The sequence below is a fragment of the Babylonia areolata genome, chromosome 21, assembly GCF_041734735.1.
Source record: "Babylonia areolata isolate BAREFJ2019XMU chromosome 21, ASM4173473v1, whole genome shotgun sequence".
Taxonomy (NCBI): Eukaryota; Metazoa; Mollusca; class Gastropoda; order Neogastropoda; family Buccinidae; genus Babylonia; species Babylonia areolata.
Genome location: NC_134896.1, coordinates 53,208,189 through 53,229,210, shown reverse-complemented (window position 1 = coordinate 53,229,210; position 21,022 = coordinate 53,208,189). Strand labels below are relative to the sequence as shown.

General features: G+C 43.8%; 2 protein-coding genes across 2 annotated transcripts; both read right to left on the bottom strand.

Annotated features, from left to right (window-relative positions):
* Nucleotides 1-981: 981 nt before the first annotated feature.
* On the bottom strand, nucleotides 982-8,988 carry LOC143296702 (uncharacterized). Its single transcript, XM_076608748.1, has 5 exons — nucleotides 8,931-8,988; nucleotides 5,612-5,784; nucleotides 5,050-5,141; nucleotides 2,890-3,050; nucleotides 982-1,288 (listed from the first exon to the last, which is right to left on the bottom strand). Exons 2-5 carry the CDS (start codon nucleotides 5,754-5,756, stop codon nucleotides 1,072-1,074), a joined length of 615 nt encoding a protein of 204 aa, XP_076464863.1. The 5' UTR covers nucleotides 5,757-5,784; nucleotides 8,931-8,988; the 3' UTR covers nucleotides 982-1,071.
* A 3,724-nt stretch (nucleotides 8,989-12,712) lies between these two features.
* LOC143296713 (uncharacterized) lies at nucleotides 12,713-20,771 on the bottom strand. The gene is made up of 5 exons (XM_076608766.1): nucleotides 20,653-20,771; nucleotides 17,363-17,535; nucleotides 16,800-16,891; nucleotides 14,635-14,795; nucleotides 12,713-13,019 (listed from the first exon to the last, which is right to left on the bottom strand). Exons 2-5 carry the CDS (start codon nucleotides 17,505-17,507, stop codon nucleotides 12,803-12,805), a joined length of 615 nt encoding a protein of 204 aa, XP_076464881.1. The 5' UTR covers nucleotides 17,508-17,535; nucleotides 20,653-20,771; the 3' UTR covers nucleotides 12,713-12,802.
* Between the last annotated feature and the right edge of the window lie 251 nt (nucleotides 20,772-21,022).

Here is a 21,022-nt window from a genome sequence, read left to right as displayed (position 1 = left end):
AAAGCCTGAACCGGACTATAAATGGCGGGCGATTTGAATCAAGCCAGTTTCTCACCAGAGTCTGACACTGTGACGTCGGTGAAGGTTTATTCAAAATAAAAGCCTAATAAAGCTACGGTTTGGCTTCATTTATGGCAGAGAGCGAGATTTCCCTAGCAGCTTCCAATCTAGACCTGAATTGACTTTGGAAAGTACAAAATGTGTCAGCTACACGTAATACAAAATTTGAATGCAGAGAAAAGGGGCGGAGCTAGAGCCGTTTGTGTTTGCGCTAGACGTGTCTGTCAGATAAAAATAGCACCAGCACGTGGTACTGTCCGGTGAGAATTGGAAAGCATGCAGACAGCCCCTCGACGTTGGCAACCGTAAACGACCACATTGTTTGTAAAACATGCAAACGGAGAGAAATATGACGATCTACTAACCTACCGGACACGTGCTCGCGCTTTTTATAGATAAACTCCGCCCCTTTCCCTTTTATGGATAGGCTCTAGTGCGCATGCGCAACCGAAACCTTGCTCTCGGGAGTTAAGACTTTAAGGCCTACAAACAGAGAGAGAGACAGAGACAGAGAGAGAGAGATAGAGACAGAGAGAGAGAGACAGAGAGAGAGAGAGACACAGAGAGAGAGAGACAGAGAGAGACAGAGAGAGAGAGAGACAGAGAGAGAGAGACAGAGAGAGAGGATAGAGAGAGAGAGAGACAGAGAGAGAGAGAGACAGAGAGAGAGAGATAGAGACAGAGACAGAGAGAGAGAGATAGAGACAGAGAGAGATGATAGAGAGAGAGAGACACAGAGAGAGATAGAGAGACAGAGAGACAGAGAGATAGAGACAGAGACAGAGAGAGACAGAGACAGAGATAGAGACACGGAGAGAGAGAGAGACAGAGAGAGAGAGAGAGACAGAGAGAGAGAGAGAAGACAACCACAAACAGAAACGACCACCACATCCACCATCCAACCAACTCCAACAATCTTCAAAAGATCAGGGATACTTTTAATCTCCTTCATCGTCATCGTCATCGTCATCCATAACTTGATCATCACGACCGATCACCAGCCACAGCCACTCAGGAGAAGCATGCAGGGAGATTGGCATAGGACAGTACCAGCTCGTAGAACCCGGAAGCAGGATCAGTGGCGTTGGTGCCGCAGAACTGTTCCAGAGCCGTGGAGGCGCTGGGCGAAAGGCGGAAATTGGTCAGGAAAGACACACGAGAAAAGACGTTCAGCACGTTGTACATCTGGCCTCCCACCTCGATTTCCCACCACGTGGCTAGCACGTCGCTGAAAGCGGAGAAATATGCGATCAACAAAAATTCTTCTTCTTTTTTCTTCTTCGTTCTTTTTTCTTTTTCTCCCACGTAGATAGATTTGTATTTGTATTGATATTTGTATTTCTCGTTTTATCACAACAGATTTCTCTGCGTGAAATTCGGGCTGCTCTCCCCAGGGAGAGCGTGTCGCTACATTACAGCGCCACCCTTTTTTTTTTTTTCCTATCGAAGTGGATTTTTCTACAGAATTTTGCCAGGAACAACCCTTTTGTTGCGGTGGGTTCTTTTACGTGCGCTAAGTACATGCTGCACACGGGACCTTGGTTTATCGTCTCATCCGAATGACTAGCGTCCAGATCACCACTCAAGGTCTAGTGGAGGGGGAGAAAATATCGGCGGCTGAGCCGTGATTCGAACCAGCGCGCTCAGATTCTTTCGCTTCCTAGATGGACGCGTTACCTCTAGGCCATCACTCTAGATAGATAGATAGATAGGTATGTAAATAGACAGACAGATATAAGGGTGTTTTTTTCCCTATGGCTTCGAAAGTAAAGACTGTGTAAGAAGCTTCATGGAGAACTCGGCATCAGTGACTCAACCAGCGGAGTTCCTTGTGATCAATATCGTTGGTTATTTCTCCACTCTTTCTTCTTCTTCTTCGTTCGTGGGTTGCAACTCCCGCATTCACTCGTATGTACACGAGTGGGCTTTTACGTGTATGACCGTTTTTAATCTTCTGCTTGCGTGTACACACGAAGGGGGGTTCAGGCACAAAGCAAGTCTACACATAAATTATGTTGACTTGGGAGATGGAAAAAATGTTCACCCCCAGTTTACCCAGTAGGCGCCGTTACCGAGATTCGAACCAGGGACCCTCAGGTTGAAAGTCCAACGCTTTAACCACTCGGCTGTTGCGCCCGTCATTTGGATTAACCCCCCCCCCCACTACTCCAGCCCCCCCCCCCCCCCACACACACACCCAAAAAAACAACAACAAAAAAACATAAACAGATAAAAAGAAAAGACAAAAAAAAAATTAAAAAAAAGAATATTAAAATAAAATAAAAGAACGGGGGAGCATCGGTAACGAATTTATTCTTGTTCTTCCCCTTCTCGTTCTTCTTCTTTTCCGTCTTCTGATGTTTCGAGTTGTTTTTCTGCATGCTCATTTGCCTCTTTGTTCTTACTTCCATGATCTTTGTTTTGTTTTTGTCGTTGTTTTCTCTTGGTTGGTTTATTTGTTTTTGTCATTGTCGTTATTCTTCTTCTTACTCATTTTACAGACTTAAAAATTTTTTTTTAATTTTTTACCTTTCTTTTTAAGTGATGCACGCTGCTTCTTCATTGAATGGAGGAGAAAAGAATATAACATAGTTAAACCACACACACACACACACACACACATACACACACATACACATACACACACACATACAAACACACACACACACATACACACACACACACTCACACACACACACACACACAGACACACACTCTCTCACACACATACACACACACACACACACACACACACACACACACACACACACACACACACACAACACAACACAACACACACACACACACACAAGGATTGAAAACACTCACACTCCATTCCTGGGTGATTTCTCGCTTATAACGGTGAACTTCTGATTCCTCCCCACATAGTCACACGTAGAGCCTGTCAGCTTGCATCGCAGTTCGAGTGCGCAACATTCCTCAGAACCGAGGTAGGTTTTGCTTCCTCTCATGACAAACATTTTCTGGCCCTGTGAGAACACGAAACGCAAGGCAAAAATAACACTGATGTGAGACAGACATTGTGTACCCAGTGATGAGAAACTCTAATAATAGGGAGAGCTGGGCAATACAAAGTCTTCAGAAAAGAAGCCCCCCCCACCCACCCCCCACCTCCCACCCCTCAGTCAAGTGACTGCAGGCAAAATGACACGTGAGACACAAACATGTATTATCTTTTTTCTTTTCTTTTTCTTTTTTTTTTTAATTCAGGTCGTTCACGAACATAGACGTATTCTCCGTTTGTCTATTTCTTACGAGTGTCTGCTCTCCCTCTCTCTCTCTGTCACACACACACACACACACACGTACACGCACACGCACACATAACAGACGTATGTCTATCTATCTATCTATCTATGGGCAAATATATCGGTATGTCTCTCTCCCTCTCTGCCTGTCTATCTGTCTCATTCTCTTTCACACAAAACACCACACACGCACACACAGACACAATACATCAATGTGCATACATGGCATATGTGTGTGTGCGCGCGCGTGTGTGTCCAGGTGTGCATATTGCCCATAGATGTGCACCCCTGTGTGTATGTAAGTATGTATGGATGGATGGATGGATGGATTGATGGACGTATGTCGTGTGTATTTTTGTATGTAAGTGTGTCAGTCTGATCCGCACAGAAAAGCTGTCCGGGGCATTTTGCGACACTTAACTCGTTTATTCCCGAATGAAGACATAGGAACGTAATCCTTGTACTGATGTAAACGATGAGAGCACGTGAACCCCCCCCCAAAAAAAAAAACAAACAAAAAAAAACAACAACAACAAACAAACAACAACAACAAACAAACAAAAAACAAAAAAAACAAACAAACAACAACAAAAACAAACAAAAACAAAAACAAAAAAAAACCATAGCTGACTTCACTGAGTGTTCCATACATGTTGCGTTGAGTTTTCCCGGCTGTCATTCCGAAGTGATGAAAACGTCATTGGTTTTGCTGTGTCACGTGATCTCTGATATTTCGAAAGTAGGCGGTTGGCCCCAACTCGGTTTCATGCGCCACTGAAATACGTGTCGTGTCGACCCGGGAATAATTATGTCGTGTGGTAATAAGGTGTGGGAATTGTGTTGTATGGTGAGGTGTGGGAACTGTTGTATGGTGATGAGGTGTGGGAACTGTTGTATGTTGATGAGGTGTGTGAATTGTGTTGTGGGGTGATGAGGTGTGTGAATTGTGTTGTGTGGTGATAAGGTGTGTGAATTGTGTTGTATGAAGATGAGGTGTGGGTATTGTGTTGTATGGTGATGAGGTGTGTGAATTGTGTTGTGTGGTGATGAGGTGTGGGAATTGTGTTGTATGAAGATGAGGTGTGGGTATTGTGTTGTATGGTGATGAGATGTGTGAATTGTGTTGTGTGGTGATGAGGTGTGTGAATTGTGTTGTGTGATGATGAGGTGTGGGAATTGTGTTGTGTGGTGATAAGGTGTGGGAATTGTGTTGTATGGTGATGAGGTGTGGGAATTGTGTTATGTGGTGATGAGGTGTGGGAATTGTGTTGTATGGTGATGAGGTGTGGGAATTGTGTTGTGTGATGATGAGGTGTGGGAATTGTGTTGTATGGTGATGAGGTGTGGGAATTGTGTTGTATGGTGATGAGGTGTGGGAATCGCGTCGTGTGGTGATGAGGTGTGGGAATTGTGTTGTGTGGTGATGAGGTGTGGGAACTGTTGTATGGTGATGAGGTGTGGGAACTGTTGTATGGTGATGAGGTGTGGGAATTGCGTTGTGTGGTGATAAGGTGTGGGAATTGCGTTGTGTGGTGATGAGGTGTGGGAATGGCGTTGTGTGGTGATGAGGTGTGGGAATTGCGTTGTGTGGTGATGAGGTGTGGGAATTGCGTCGTGTGGTGATGAGGTGTGGGAATCGCGTCGTGTGGTGATGAGGTGTGGGAATCGCGGCGTGTGGTGATGAGTTGTGTGACATCTTCGAATCACCCGTTGGTCTCACCTGTTCGTAGTCAATATAAGCCTGATACTTTAAACTTGTCAGGTTCTGAGAGAAAGGAACGGATGGTGTCGACAGCTTCAGGTACCAGTTTCCTGCACACACACACACACACACACACACACACACACAGAGACGCACACACACACAGCACAGATACACACACACGCACACACACACACACACACACAGACGCACACACACACGCACACAAACACACACACACACACATGCAACCACACAAATTTACACTCATTATGTGTGTGTGTGTGTGTGTGTGTGTGCGTGCGTGTGTGTACGAGCGCACATGGGCGTTTTTTTTTTTTTTTTAATTTGTTTTGTTTATTCCTTTAGGGCTGGACGCAAATAAGCAGTTGGGCTTTCTCCACTGACATCGTGAAATATGAATTCGTTTGGTTTTGTTTCTCCCCCCCCCCCTCTCTCTCTCTCTCTCTCTACCTCTCTTTCATTCCCACCCTCTCTCTCACACTGTATATGAATAAGTAACGAGAGAAAGAAAGAAAGAAAGAAAGAAGAAAGAAAATAAGCATCGGTTACGTCATACCTTGGAGGTGTTCGAAATCTAAGTTGTCCACAGAGGGCATGCTGTTTACGTCACATGATGCTGACGCCTGAGACATGACGTCATTCACGCCCATCGCCATGACGACCAGAACAGTGACGGACAGATGGTTCATGTTGGTCCACATTGCGTTTGTCTGTCTGGCTGACTTTTGACTGAAACAGATGAAAGTTTGTTCAGTTTAGTTAGGGGATTGGGGAATAAATTGGTTGGTTGTCAGTCAAGGTAGGAATCAACTCACGTCATCATCATCAAACCATGGGAAGAAGAACCCAAACTGCACAGTCACATACAATGAGATTGGGTTTTACTACGATATTTTGTCAGGGCACAACTTTCGTTACCGTGGGTTCTTTTACGTGCGCTAATCGCATGCTGCACAAGCGACCTCGGTTTATTTATTGTCTCGTCGGAATGAGTTGTATTTGTATTTGTATTTGTATTTGTATTTCTTTTTATCACATCAGATTTCTCTGTGTGAAATTCGGGCTGCTCTCCTCAGGGAGAGCGCGTCGCTACACTACAGCGCCACCCATTTTTTTGTATTTTTTCCTGCGTGTAGTTTTATTTGTTTTTCCTATCGAAGTGGATTTTTCTACAGAATTTTGCCAGGAACAACCCTTTTGTTGCCGTGGGTTCTTTTACGTGTGCTAAATGCATGCTGCACACGGGACCTCGGTTCATCGTCTCAAACGAATGACTAGCGTCCAGACCATCACTCAAGGTCTAGTGGAGGGGGAGAAAATATCGGCGGCTGAACCGTGATTCGAACCAGCGAACTCAGATTCTCTCGCTTCCAAGGCGGACGCGTTACCTCTAGGCCATCACTGTTGTGTCCAGACCCACCACGCAAGGTTGGAAGATGATTATGGAGTTGTTTTGTGTTTGATCCCATGCTTTCAGATTCGTTAACTCTCAGCCACCCCCACACCCCTCTAGGAATGTGCAGTGAGTGAACACAGTGGGAGGAGTGAAGGTGGCTAGACAAACAATGGGGGGTTGGGGGGGGCGGGGGGGCGGGGGTGGGGAGGGGGGGTACCTGTCACATCAGTTGAACACAGTGGGAGGAGTGAAGGTGGTTGGGCAATCAATGGAGAACAGTCTGTGGGGGGTGGAGGGGGGGAGGTGGGGGGAGGGGGGTACCTGTCACATCAGTTGAACACAGCTCCGTCCTCTCTCACACTGGACCGAGAGAGTGAAGGGCGAACAACAACAAAAAGAAAAAAAAGAAAGAAAGAAAGAAGAAGAAGAAGAAGAAGAAAAAAAAACCAAAACACACACACAAAAAACCAGAAGAAAATCCACCTCAAGTGCAGTGGTCAGTTCAGCGATATATTGGCGATCTGCCCTTAACCCTTTCACCGCCAGTCAATTTAGAGTACAAAATTCCCGTGTGGTATAAACACAGAAAAGACAGTGGCTAAGAATAGCTGGGGATTCCCCCCTGCGATGTATAGAAAATATGGCCTATCCTACCACCGAACATTAAGAGCAGTAGGTTCATGGATAACAGACCAATGAATGGTCACCTTTCAGTGACGTGGGTCCTCTACCACGCCTGTGCATAAATGCGAGCTTGGCGGTGAAAGGGTTAAAGGTCAAGTTTGTTCGTGGCTGTATTCTCTTGACGTTCAAGTTGCAAGCCTTACTTGTGCTTCAAATGGCCCGGTATTTTGATGACGTCATCGGCACTAGGTACTCTGCAGAACGAAAATAGCCTAACGTTAATTTAAACAGGGTCTTGTCGGTATCCAGTTCCTGTAAATGAAAGTTCGCAGTCCCTCTGAGAACCTGAGCAGGTTTGTACACTATGGCCTTCTCTTCAGTGCCTTCTGTTTTACGGTCCTCTCTTCAGTGCCTTCTGTTTTAATGTCCTCTCTTCAGTGCCTTCTGTTTTACGGTCCTCTCTTCTAGTACCTTCTGTTTTACGGTCCTCTCTTCGGCGTCTTCTCTTCATAGTCTTCTCTCCATGATAATTTCTTCACGGTCTTCTCTCAGCCCTGAAATAAGTCTCTTGGTGCTGGGCCGGGCCGTGAGCTATATGACTTGATGGTCTTCTCACTCTCCTTCTTTTTTTCTTTTTTTTTTCTCAAGGCCTGACTAAGCGCGTTGGGTTACGCTGCTGGTCAGGCATCTGCCTGGCAGATGTGGTGTAGCGTATGTGGATTTGTCCGAACGCAGTGACGCCTCCTTGAGCTACTGAAACTGAAACTCTCCCTTCTGTATCAGGTAGATAGATAGAGAGAGAGAAAGAGAAAGGGGGCGTGGGGGTGGGGGGTAAAGATAGCGAGAAAGAGAGACACATGAGAAGACAGACAGATAGAGAGATAGAGAGATAGATAGATAGATAGATAGATAGACGGGTAAAGATAGCGAGAGAGACACATGAGAAGATAGACAGATGGATAGATAGATAGACAGATAGATAGATAGATCATATAGATAGACGGGTAAAGATAGCGAGAGTGACACATGAGAAGACAGACAGACAGACAGACAGATAGATAGATAGATGTAAAGATAGCGAGAGAGACACATGAGAAGATAGATAGCGAGAGAGACAGAGACAGAGGTAAAGATAGAGAGGGAGAGAGACATGAGAAGATAGAGAGACAGACACACAGACAGAGAGAGAGACACACATGAGAAGATAGATAGATACATAGATAGATAGGTAGATAGATAGATACATAGATAGATAGATAGGTAGATAGATACATAGATAGATACATAGATAGATAGATAGACAGATAGATAGAGGTAAAGATGGCGAGAGAGACACATGAGAAGATAGACAGAGAGGGAGAGAGAGAGAGGTAAAGATAGAGAGGGAGAGACACATGAGAAGATAGAGAGACAGAGAGGGAGAGAGAGAGGGGTGTAAAGATAGAGAGGGAGAGGCACATGAGAAGATAGACACAAAGAGAGAGAGAGAGGTAAAGATACAGAGGGAGAGACACACGAGAAGATAGATAGACAGAGAGAGAGACAGAGACAGAGGTAAAGATAGTGAGAGAGAGACACGTGAGAAGAGAGAGAGAGAGGTAAAGATAGAGAGAGAGAGACAGAGACGTGAGAAGAGAGAGAGAGAGGTAAAGATAGCGAGAGAGAGACACATGAGAAGATAGAGAGGCAGAAAGAGAGAGAGAGAGAGGTAAAGACAGCGAGAGAGAGACACGTGAGAAGATAGATAGAGAGAGAGAGAGAGGTAAAGATAGCGAGACAGAGACACATGAGAATATAGAGAGGGAGAGAGACAGAGACAGGCAGACTGCGCAGAAAACATCACAACAGCACATACCTTCTTCCGTTGAACTCTGAGGTTCAGATGGTAACCGACGACCCAAAGCAGGCTTTTATACATGTGTGATAGCCTTTGTCTGTACAGAAACAATGACTCGACCACACGTGCGCATTTGAAGTTCCTCAACAATCTAAACAAGTCAATTAAATAAAAAAAACAACACACTAAATCATCAAGCACAAAGAGAACCAATACATCTGGCTGTATCATCATACACAAACGGGGAAGCGACACACGTTGTCTAACCTATACATTACGTGTTTGTTGTGCATTCGTTTTGAGTTTATTTCAGATGAGTAAGCAATTCGTTTCTTGCCTGAGAAAAGAAAGGCTGGCACCGCCACGCCTCAACAGATGCCACTGACTGCCAAAGCCATGCATTTGTCACTTCAAGCATATGATACTGTTTGAACAAGAACCCACAAAAAAACAACAACAGCGATAATCATAAAAAAACAACCCACAAACAAACAAACAAACAAAAAAACAACAACAAAAAACTAGAAAGAAATATAAATGAAAGAGAAAGAAAAACAACAACACGTTTTCATTTCAGAGACGAATTCTTGCAGCTCTCACACACACACACACACACACACTCTCTCTCTCTCTCTCTCTCTCTGTCCTTGTTGTTTTTCACCACACTCACCACCACCCACCCCACCCACCCCACATAATGTTAACGCAACAAAGACACCACATAAATTTTTTTCCCAAAACACACACGGTCATTTTTTTTTAGTAAAATTTATTAAAAAAAAAAAAAGGAGAAAAAAAAAACCCCAAAAGATGTTTAAAATTAAAACCTTTTCCCGTTGTGGGCGGATAGTTACTCAGACAACGAAAATGGGATTTTACTCAAAAACCTTTTCCCCTGTGCTCTTCTCCTTTCGTGGGGTTTTTTAATTTATTAAAACGTCATGTGCCTCGATATTCCTGCATGTGCCGAACTAAAGGAGAAATTTAACATCAAGAAAGCGTATGGTAAAAAAAATAAATAAAAATACATTTTGGTTTGTTTTTCTTTGTTTTGTTTGTTTTTTTGTTTTTTGGTTTTTTTTAATAGTCCCAAAAGGGGTTTTTGTAAAAACGGGCATTTCTCACAGAGACAGGCCGTTGCTATTTATAAGCCCCCCCCACTAAATTTTTTTTTAAAATTTTTTCCCCTTGCGTGCATTTTTTTTGTGTTTTTTATAAATGGATTTTTTTTCTAAAAAACGTAACTTCAAAAAAAAAAACCCCTTTTGGCCCGTGGGAAATTCTGTGAACCGTCTCAAGGCTCAGAAAGGATCGGTTGTTTTCGTCTCATCCGAATTTGACTTAAAATGAATTAAAAGAAAACAAAAAACATAAACCCCCCAAATTAAGGAAAAAAATATTCCCCTTTTAAAGGGCAGGCTATACAGGAAAATAATTTTAATAATTATTGAGAAATTTGGGATAGCACATATTGGCACCCGTGCGTTTTGGCTTTCTTTGTTTGTTTACAATCTGTTTTCAAACCAAAACCCCGAGGCCGTTTTAAAAAGGGCGGGAAACTCACCCATTCGAAAAAATTTTTTATCCCCAGGTTTAACCCCTCTTAGGCTTGTAAGATGGGAAGAAATTACAACTGGGGAAACGTTTCTTGACACAAAGTTTCGTACTGATACTCAAATCAAATAATCATTCTTTATTTTTCCAATTTTTATAACCATTTTTCTTTTAAAATTAATTTATTGAAAGGGCCCGTCGTTTGTTCCCGGGTTTCACACAACCCGAGAAATAAACTTTGGGAAAATTTTTCCCCCCAAAAAAACCTGCAATTTTTCACCGGAAACGGCTGTTGCCTTTGCTCTTGTTAGTTTCCTTGACACTTTTTAGGAATTTTGTTGGGCTTTTTGAGGGAATGTAACCACCCTTTTGGTTCATTTGTTTTGGGTTATTGAAAAAAAAAAAAAAAAAAAAAGAAAAGAAGAGAAAAAAGAAAACAGAAAAACCCCGACAAGACTTGTTTTAAATTGGGGTTGGAGGAAAATTTTTAAAATGCATATTTTTTTTGGGAATTCAAAAATAAGGTAAAATTTTATTAAACAGACGCAGACCCCCAAATATTATGATAAAAAAAAATACAATATAAAAATTTTTTGTTTTTTTCCTTTTTTATTTTTTTTTATTTTTTTAATGAGGCCTGATAACGCGGTTCCGCCTTAGGAAGCGGAGAATTGGGTGCGTTTTTGGTTGACCAACGCTAGCCCCGCCGATATTTTCTCCCCCTTTTCCATAGACCTGAGTTGTTTTTTGGAGTGACCCTGTGGTGAGAAGAGGGAAAAAGGGAAAACCCCGTAGGCAGCTGCATGGGGAAAATAAAAAAACGGCAAAAAAAGGGTTGGTTCCTAGGCAAAATTCCTAAAAATCCATTTGAAGGAAAAAAAAAATAAACCGAAAGCTAGGGAAAAAACCCACCAAAAAAAGGGTTTGGGGGTGAGGAGGGAGCGCTCTGGGGGGGAGGGGGTTTTTTGGGGGTTGTTGTGTGTTTGGGGAAAAATTTTTCAATTAGGGTTTTGTGGGGTTTTTTTGTTTGTTGTTGTTTGTTTGTTTGTTGGGTTTTTTTTTTAGATGTTGCTAAATTGTGTTGGTGTATTTGGGTAAATTTTGGGCAGTGGCGTGCCCATTTATTCCCGTTATTTTCCAAAAAAAGAATCCCTCCCTTAAATTCCCTTTTATTTATTAAAGTTCTCCTCCCCACCCCTCCCCCCCCCCCCCTTAGTGGAAAGAAAAAAAAGTTGGGAAAAATGATTTAATAAGAAAATTTGACCTTGTTTGATTCCCACCCCGCATCCTTCCGCAAAAAGCGGTTGGGGGGGGGGGAAAGGGAGGGGAAAAGACTAAAGGCTAAAATTTGATTAAGTGAGGTGTCTCGTAAAATTACTCCCTTTCCGCAGCAGTTTTTTAAAAGTTCCGTTTGGGGGGTTCCAAGACCCAAATAGAAAGGCGGAAAGAGGGGAAACAGTGGATATAGCCCCCCACAAAAGGGAAATGAAAAAGATTCCCATTTTGGAAGAAATGAAACAGACTTTTATTTCAAAATTTTAAATTTGTAATTGGAAAATAAGTGATGTTTGGGTTTCATCTAAGGCTCAAAAATTTGAATTGGTGTACCGTTTTGACATTTGGTTTAAAGTTCCTGCGGCTTCTTTTTTTGGCAAAAAGGTGTAGTCGGTTTGAAAGTGTAGAGGGAGGGACGGGAAAGTTGATGCCATTCCCTTCCAGAAAGAAAAGATGGCAGTGCCTCAAAAAGGGGCTTTTCCTTCTTCAACTTATCAAGGAGTCCCCTTTTAACATCCTCGTACATACTTTTAATACAGCAATAAAGTTTACCTTTTATTCCATTTTTTGTAAGAATCGGCCATAAAAGTTTTCTTGCTACTGAATCAAAGGCTTTTTCGAAGTCAATAAAAGCGACGTATAATTTTCGATTATGTGCAAACTGCTTTTGAACAGCTGCCATTAAAGTGAACATATGATCAACAGTACTGTAACCCTTCTTAAATCCAGCTTGGTATTCAGAGAGAGACAGAGAGAGAGAGAGAGACAGAGAGAGATAGAGATAGAGACACAGAGAGACAGAGAGATAGAGACACAGAGAGAGAGAGAGAGACAGAGAGAGACAGAGACAGAGAGAGAGAGACAGAGAGAGAGAGAGACAGAGAGAGAGACAGAGAGAGAGACAGAGAGAAGACAACCACAAACAGAAACGACCACCACATCCACCATCCAACCAACTCCAACAATCTTCAAAAGATCAGGGATACTTTTAATCTCCTTCATCGTCATCGTCATCGTCATCCATAACTTGATCATCACGACCGATCACCAGCCACAGCCACTCAGGAGAAGCATGCAGGGAGATTGGCATAGGACAGTACCAGCTCGTAGAACCCGGAAGCAGGATCAGTGGCGTTGGTGCCGCAGAACTGTTCCAGAGCCGTGGAGGCGCTGGGCGAAAGGCGGAAATTGGTCAGGAAAGACACACGAGAAAAGACGTTCAGCACGTTGTACATCTGGCCTCCCACCTCGATTTCCCACCACGTGGCTAGGACGTCGCTGAAAGCGGAGAAATATGCGATCAACAAAAATTCTTCTTCGTTTCTTTTTCGTTCGTGGGCTGCAACTCCCGCGTAGTATTTGTAGTTGTATTTCTCTTTTTATCACAACAGACTTCTCAACGTGAAATTCGGGCTGCTCTCCCCAGGGAGAGCGTGTCGCTTCATTACACAGCGCCACCCCCCTTTTTTTTTCTTTTCTTTTTTCCTGCGTGCAGTGTTATTTGTTTTTCCTATCGCAGTGGATTTTTCTACAGAATTTTGCCAGGAACAACCCTTTTGTTGCCGTGGGTTCTTTTACGTGCGCTAAGTGCATGTTGCACACGGGACCTCAATTTATCGTCTCATCGAATAACTAAGCGTCCAGATCACCACTCAAGGTCTAGTGGAGGGGGAGAAAATATCGGCGGCTGAGCCGTGATTCGAACCAGCGCGCTCAGATTCTCTCGTTTCCTAGGCGGACGCGTTACCTCAAGGCCATCACTCTAGATAGATAGATAGATAGGTATGTAGATAGATAGACAGATATAAGGGTGTTTTTTTCCCTATGGCTTCGAAAGTAAAGACTGTGTAAGAAGCTTCATGGAGAACTCGGCATCAGTGACTCAACCAGCGGAGTTCCTTGTGATCAATATCGTTGGTTATTTCTCCACTCTTTCTTCTTCTTCTTCGTTCGTGGGTTGCAACTCCCGCATTCACTCGTATGTACACGAGTGGGCTTTTACGTGTATGACCGTTTTTAATCTTCTGCTTGCGTGTACACACGAAGGGGGGTTCAGGCACAAAGCAAGTCTACACATAAGTTATGTTGACTTGGGAGATGGGAAAAATGTTCACCCCCAGTTTACCCAGTAGGCGCCGTTACCGAGATTCGAACCAGGGACCATCAGGTTGAAAGTCCAACGCTTTAACCACTCGGCTGTTGCGCCCGTCATTTGGATTAACCCCCCCCCACTACTCCAGGCCCCTCCCCCCCCACACACACACACCCAAAAAAACAACAACAAAAAAACATAAACAGATAAAAAGAAAAGACAAAAAAATAATTAAAAAAAAGAATATTAAAATAAAATAAAAGAACGGGGGAGCATCGGTAACGAATTTATTCTTGTTCTTCCCCTTCTCGTTCTTCTTCTTTTCCGTCTTCTGATGTTTCGAGTTGTTTTTCTGCATGCTCATTTGCCTCTTTGTTCTTACTTCCATGATCTTTGTTTTGTTTTTGTCGTTGTTTTCTCTTGGTTGGTTTATTTGTTTTTGTCATTGTCGTTATTCTTCTTCTTACTCATTTTACAGACTTAAAAATTTTTTTAAAATTTTTTACCTTTCTTTTTAAGTGATGCACGCTGCTTCTTCATTGAATGGAGTAGAAAAGAATATAACATAGTTAAACCACACACACACACACACACACACATACACACACATACACATACACACACACATACAAACACACACACACACATACACACACACACACTCACACACACACACACACACACAGACACACACTCTCACACACATACACACACACACACACACACACACACCACACACACACACACACACACACAACACAACACAGCACACACACACACACAAGGATTGAAAACACTCACACTCCATTCCTGGGTGATTTCTCGCTTATAACGGTGAACTTCTGATTCCTCCCCACATAGTCACACGTAGAGCCTGTCAGCTTGCATCGCAGTTCGAGTGCGCAACATTCCTCAGAACCGAGGTAGGTTTTGCTTCCTCTCATGACAAACATTTTCTGGCCCTGTGAGAACACGAAACGCAAGGCAAAAATAACACTGATGTGAGACAGACATTGTGTACCCAGTGATGAGAAACTCTAATAATAGGGAGAGCTGGGCAATACAAAGTCTTTAGAAAAGAAGCCCCCCCCACCCACCACCCACCTCCCACCCCTCAGTCAAGTGACTGCAGGCAAAATGACACGTGAGACACAAACATGTATTATCTTTTTTCTTTTCTTTTTCTTTTTTTTTTAAAATTCAGGTCGTTCACGAACATAGACGTATTCTCCGTTTGTCTATTTCTTACGAGTGTCTGCTCTCCCTCTCTCTCTCTGTCACACACACACACACACACACACACACACACACGTACACGCACACGCACACATAACAGACGTATGTCTATCTATCTATCTATCTATCTATGGGCAAATATATCGGTATGTCTCTCTCCCTCTCTGCCTGTCTATCTGTCTCATTCTCTTTCACACAAAACACCACACACGCACACACAGACACAATACATCAATGTGCATACATGGCATATGTGTGTGTGCGCGCGCGTGTGTGTCCAGGTGTGCATATTGCCCATAGATGTGCACCCCTGTGTGTATGTAAGTATGTAAGTATGTATGGATGGATGGATGGATGGATTGATGGACGTATGTCGTGTGTATTTTTGTATGTAAGTGTGCCAGTCTGATCCGCACAGAAAAGCTGTCCGGGGCATTTTGCGACACTTAACTCGTTTATTCCCGAATGAAGACATAGGAACGTAATCCTTGTACTGATGTAAACGATGAGAGCACGTGAACCCCCCCCCAAAAAAAAACAAACAAAAAACAACAACAACAACAACAAACAAACAACAACAACAAACAAACAAAAAACAAAAAAAACAAACAAACAACAACAACAACAAAAACAAACAAAAACAAAAACAAAAAAAAACCATGGCTGACTTCACTGAGTGTTCCATACATGTTGCGTTGAGTTTTCCCGGCTGTCATTCCGAAGTGATGAAAACGTCATTGGTTTTGCTGTGTCACGTGATCTCTGATATTTCGAAAGTAGGCGGTTGGCCCCAACTCGGTTTCATGCGCCACTGAAATACGTGTCGTGTCGACCCGGGAATAATTATGTCGTGTGGTAATAAGGTGTGGGAATTGTGTTGTATGGTGAGGTGTGGGAACTGTTGTATGGTGATGAGGTGTGTGAATTGTGTTGTGTGGTGATGAGGTGTGTGAATTGTGTTGTGTGGTGATAAGGTGTGTGAATTGTGTTGTATGAAGATGAGGTGTGGGTATTGTGTTGTATGGTGATGAGGTGTGTGAATTGTGTTGTGTGGTGATGAGGTGTGGGAATTGTGTTGTATGAAGATGAGGTGTGGGTATTGTGTTGTATGGTGATGAGATGTGTGAATTGTGTTGTGTGGTGATGAGGTGTGTGAATTGTGTTGTGTGATGATGAGGTGTGGGAATTGTGTTGTGTGGTGATAAGGTGTGGGAATTGTGTTGTATGGTGATGAGGTGTGGGAATTGTGTTATGTGGTGATGAGGTGTGGGAATTGTGTTGTATGGTGATGAGGTGTGGGAATTGTGTTGTCTGATGATGAGGTGTGGGAATTGTGTTGTATGGTTATGAGGTGTGGGAATTGTGTTGTATGGTGATGAGGTGTGGGAATCGCGTCGTGTGGTGATGAGGTGTGGGAATTGTGTTGTGTGGTGATGAGGTGTGGGAACTGTTGTATGGTGATGAGGTGTGGGAACTGTTGTATGGTGATGAGGTGTGGGAATTGCGTTGTGTGGTGATAAGGTGTGGGAATTGCGTTGTGTGGTGATGAGGTGTGGGAATGGCGTTGTGTGGTGATGAGGTGTGGGAATTGCGTTGTGTGGTGATGAGGTGTGGGAACTGCGTTGTGTGGTGATGAGGTGTGGGAACTGCGTTGTGTGGTGATGAGGTGTGGGAATCGCGGCGTGTGGTGATGAGGTGTGTGACATCTTCGAATCACCCGTTGGTCTCACCTGTTCGTAGTCAATATAAGCCTGATACTTTAAACTTGTCAGGTTCTGAGAGAAAGGAACGGATGGTGTCGACAGCTTCAGGTACCAGTTTCCTGCACACACACACACACACACACACACACACACAGACGCACACACACACAGCACAGATACACACACACGCACACACACACACACACACACAGACGCACACACACACGCACACAAACACACACACACACACATGCAACCACACAAATTTACATTCATTATGTGTGTGTGTGTGTGTGTGTGTGCGTGCGTGTGTGTACGAGCGCACATGGGCGTGTTTTTTTTTTTTTAAATTTGTTTTGTTTATTCCTTTAGGGCTGGACGCAAATAAGCAGTTGGGCTTTCTCCACTGACATCGTGAAATATGAATTCGTTTGGTTTTGTTTCTCCCCCCCCCCTCTCTCTCCCTCTCTCTCTCTCTCTCTACCTCTCTTTCATTCACACCCTCTCTCTCACACTGTATATGAATAAGTAACGAGAGAAAGAAAGAAAGAAAGAAAGAAGAAAGAAAATAAGCATCGGTTACGTCATACCTTGGAGGTGTTCGAAATCTAAGTTGTCCACAGAGGGCATGCTGTTTACGTCACATGATGCTGACGCCTGAGACATGACGTCATTCACGCCCATCGCCATGACGACCAGAACAGTGACGGACAGATGGTTCATGTTGGTCCACATTGCGTTTGTCTGTCTGGCTGACTTTTGACTGAAACAGATGAAAGTTTGTTCAGTTTAGTTAGGGGATTGGGGGAATAAATTGGTTGGTTGTCAGTCAAGGTAGGAATCAACTCACGTCATCATCATCAAACCATGGGAAGAAGAACCCAAACTGCACAGTCACATACAATGAGATTGGGTTTTACTACGATATTTTGTCAGGGCACAACTTTCGTTACCGTGGGTTCTTTTACGTGCGCTAATCGCATGCTGCACAAGCGACCTCGGTTTATTTATTGTCTCGTCGGAATGAGTTGTATTTGTATTTGTATTTGTATTTCTTTTTATCACATCAGATTTCTCTGTGTGAAATTCGGGCTGCTCTCCTCAGGGAGAGCGCGTCGCTACACTACAGCGCCACCCATTTTTTTGTATTTTTTCCTGCGTGTAGTTTTATTTGTTTTTCCTATCGAAGTGGATTTTTCTACAGAATTTTGCCAGGAACAACCCTTTTGTTGCCGTGGGTTCTTTTACGTGTGCTAAATGCATGCTGCACACGGGACCTCGGTTCATCGTCTCATCCGAATGACTAGCGTCCAGACCATCACTCAAGGTCTAGTGGAGGGGGAGAAAATATCGGCGGCTGAACCGTGATTCGAACCAGCGAACTCAGATTCTCTCGCTTCCAAGGCGGACGCGTTACCTCTAGGCCATCACTGTTGCGTCCAGACCCACCACGCAAGGTCGGAAGATGATTATAGAGTTGTTTTGTGTTTGATCCCATACTTTCAGATTCGTTAACTCTCAGCCACCCCCACACCCCTCTAGGAATGTGCAGTGAGTGAACACAGTGGGAGGAGTGAAGGTGGCTAGACAAACAATGGGGAGGGGGGGAGGGGGAGAGGGAGGGGAGGGAGTACCTGTCACATCAGTTGAACACAGTGGGAGGAGTGAAGGTGGCTAGACAAACAATGGGGGGGTGAGGGGGCGGGGGGGTGGGGTGGGGAGGGGGGGTACCTGTCACATCAGTTGAACACAGTGGGAGGAGTGAAAGTGGTTGGACAATCAATGGAGAACAGTCTGTGGGGGGTGGAGGGGGGGAGGTGGGGGGGAGGGGGGTACCTGTCACATCAGTTGAGCACAGCTCCATCCTCTCTCACACTGGACTGAGAGAGTGAAGGGCGAACAACAACAAAAAGAAAAAAAAGAAAGAAAGAAAGAAAGAAAGAAGAAGAAGAAGAAAAAAACAAACAAAAAAAAACCACACACAAAAAAACAGAAGAAAATCCACCTCAAGTGCAGTGGTCAATTCAGCGATATATTGGCGATCTGCCCTTAACCCTTTCACCGCCAGTCAATTTAGAGTACAAAATTCCCGTGTGGTATAAACACAGAAAAGACAGTGGCTAAGAATAGCTGGGGATTCCCCCCCCCCTCCCCTGCGATGTATAGAAAATATGGCCTATCCTACCACCGAACATTAAGAGCAGTAGGTTCATGGATAACAGACCAATGAATGGTCACCTTTCAGTGACGTGGGTCCTCTACCACGCCTGTGCATAAATGCGAGCTTGGCGGTGAAAGGGTTAAAGGTCAAGTTTGTTCATGGCTGTATTCTCTTGACGTTCAAGTTGCAAGCCTTACTTGTGCTTCAAATGGCCCGGTATTTAGATGACGTCATCGGCACTAGGTACTCCACAGAACGAAAATAGCCTAACGTTAATTTAAACAGGGTCTTGTCAGTATCCAGTTCCTGTAAATGAAAGTTCGCAGTCCCTCTGAGAACCTGAGCAGGTTTGTACACTATGGCCTTCTCTTCAGTGCCTTCTGTTTTACGGTCCTCTCTTCTAGTACCTTCTGTTTTACGGTCCTCTCTTCGGCGTCTTCTCTTCATAGTCTTCTCTCCGAGATCATTAATTTTTTTTTCTGGTCTTCTCTCCATGATAATTTCTTCACGGTCTTCTCTCAGCCCTGAAATAAGTCTCTTGGTGCTGGGCCGGGCCATGAGCTATATGACTTGATGGTCTTCTCACTCTCCTTCTTTTTTTCTTTTCTTTTTTTCTCAAGGCCTGACTAAGCGCGTTGGGTTACGCTGCTGGTCAGGCATCTGCTTGGCAGATGTGGTGTAGCGTATGTGGATTTGTCCGAACGCAGTGACGCCTCCTTGAGCTACTGAAACTGAAACTCTCCCTTCTGTATCAGGTAGATAGATAGAGAGAGAGAAAGAGAAAGGGGGCGTGGGGGTGGGAGGTAAAGATAGCGGGAAAGAGAGACACATGAGAAGACAGACAAATAGATAGATAGATAGATAGATAGACGGGTAAAGATAGCGAGAGAGACACATGAGAAGATAGACAGATGGATAGATAGATAGATAGATAGATAGATAGATAGATAGACGGGTAAAGATAGCGAGAGTGACACATGAGAAGACAGACAGACAGACAGACAGACAGATAGATAGATAGATGTAAAGATAGCGAGAGAGACACATGAGAAGATAGATAGCGAGAGAGACAGAGACAGAGGTAAAGATAGAGAGGGAGAGAGACATGAGAAGATAGAGAGACAGACACACAGACAGAGAGAGAGACACACATGAGAAGATAGATAGATACATAGATAGATAGGTAGATAGATAGATACATAGATAGATAGATAGATAGGTAGATAGATACATAGATAGATACATAGATAGATAGATAGATAGAGGTAAAGATGGCGAGAGAGACACATGAGAAGATAGACAGAGAGGGAGAGAGAGAGAGAGGGGTAAAGATAGAGAGGGAGAGACACATGAGAAGATAGAGAGACAGAGAGGGAGAGAGAGAGAGGGGTAAAGATAGGGAGAGGCACATGAGAAGATAGAGAGACACAAAGAGAGAGAGAGAGGTAAAGATACAGAGGGAGAGACACATGAGAAGAAGACAGACAGAGAAAGAGAGGTAAAGACAGCGAGACAGAGGTAAAGACAGCGAGAGAGAGACACATGAGAAGATAGATAGAGAGAGAGAGAGACAGAGACAGAGGTAAAGATAGTGAGAGAGAGACACGTGAGAAGAGAGAGAGAGAGGTAAAGATAGCGAGAGAGAGACACATGAGAAGATAGAGAGGGAGAGAGACAGAGACAGGCAGACTGCGCAGAAAACATCACAACAGCACACACCTTCTTCCGTTGAACTCTGAGGTTCAGATGGTAACCGACGACCCAAAGCAGGCTTTTATACATGTGTGATAGCCTTTGTCTGTACAGAAACAATGACTCGACCACACGTGCGCATTTGAAGTTCCTCAACAATCTAAACAAGTCAATTAAATAAAAAAAAAAACTAAATCATCAAGCACAAAGAGAACCAATACATCTGGCTGTATTATCACACACAAACGGGGAAGCGACACATTTCCTAAACACACGTTGTCTAAGCTATACATTACGTGTTTGTTGTGCATTCGTTTTGAGTTAATTTCAGATGAGTAAGCAATTCGTTTCTTGCCTGAGAAAAGAAAGGCTGGCACCGCCACGCCTCAACAGATGC

Bases quoted from the DNA above. Each gene is read 5' to 3' on its own strand.
- LOC143296702 (XM_076608748.1), bottom strand. From the start codon at position 5,756: ATGTGGACCAACATGAACCATCTGTCCGTCACTGTTCTGGTCGTCATG. The intron at 5,142-5,611 runs GTATGACGTAAC...GTGTGTGTGCAG, and splicing joins AGATTTCGAACACCTCCAAG to GAAACTGGTACCTGAAGCTG. The intron at 3,051-5,049 runs GTGAGACCAACG...GTGTTCTCACAG, and splicing joins CTTATATTGACTACGAACAG to GGCCAGAAAATGTTTGTCAT.
- LOC143296713 (XM_076608766.1), bottom strand. From the start codon at position 17,507: ATGTGGACCAACATGAACCATCTGTCCGTCACTGTTCTGGTCGTCATG. The intron at 14,796-16,799 runs GTGAGACCAACG...GTGTTCTCACAG, and splicing joins CTTATATTGACTACGAACAG to GGCCAGAAAATGTTTGTCAT. The intron at 13,020-14,634 runs GTGAGTGTTTTC...CTCCGCTTTCAG, and splicing joins AAATCACCCAGGAATGGAGT to CGACGTCCTAGCCACGTGGT.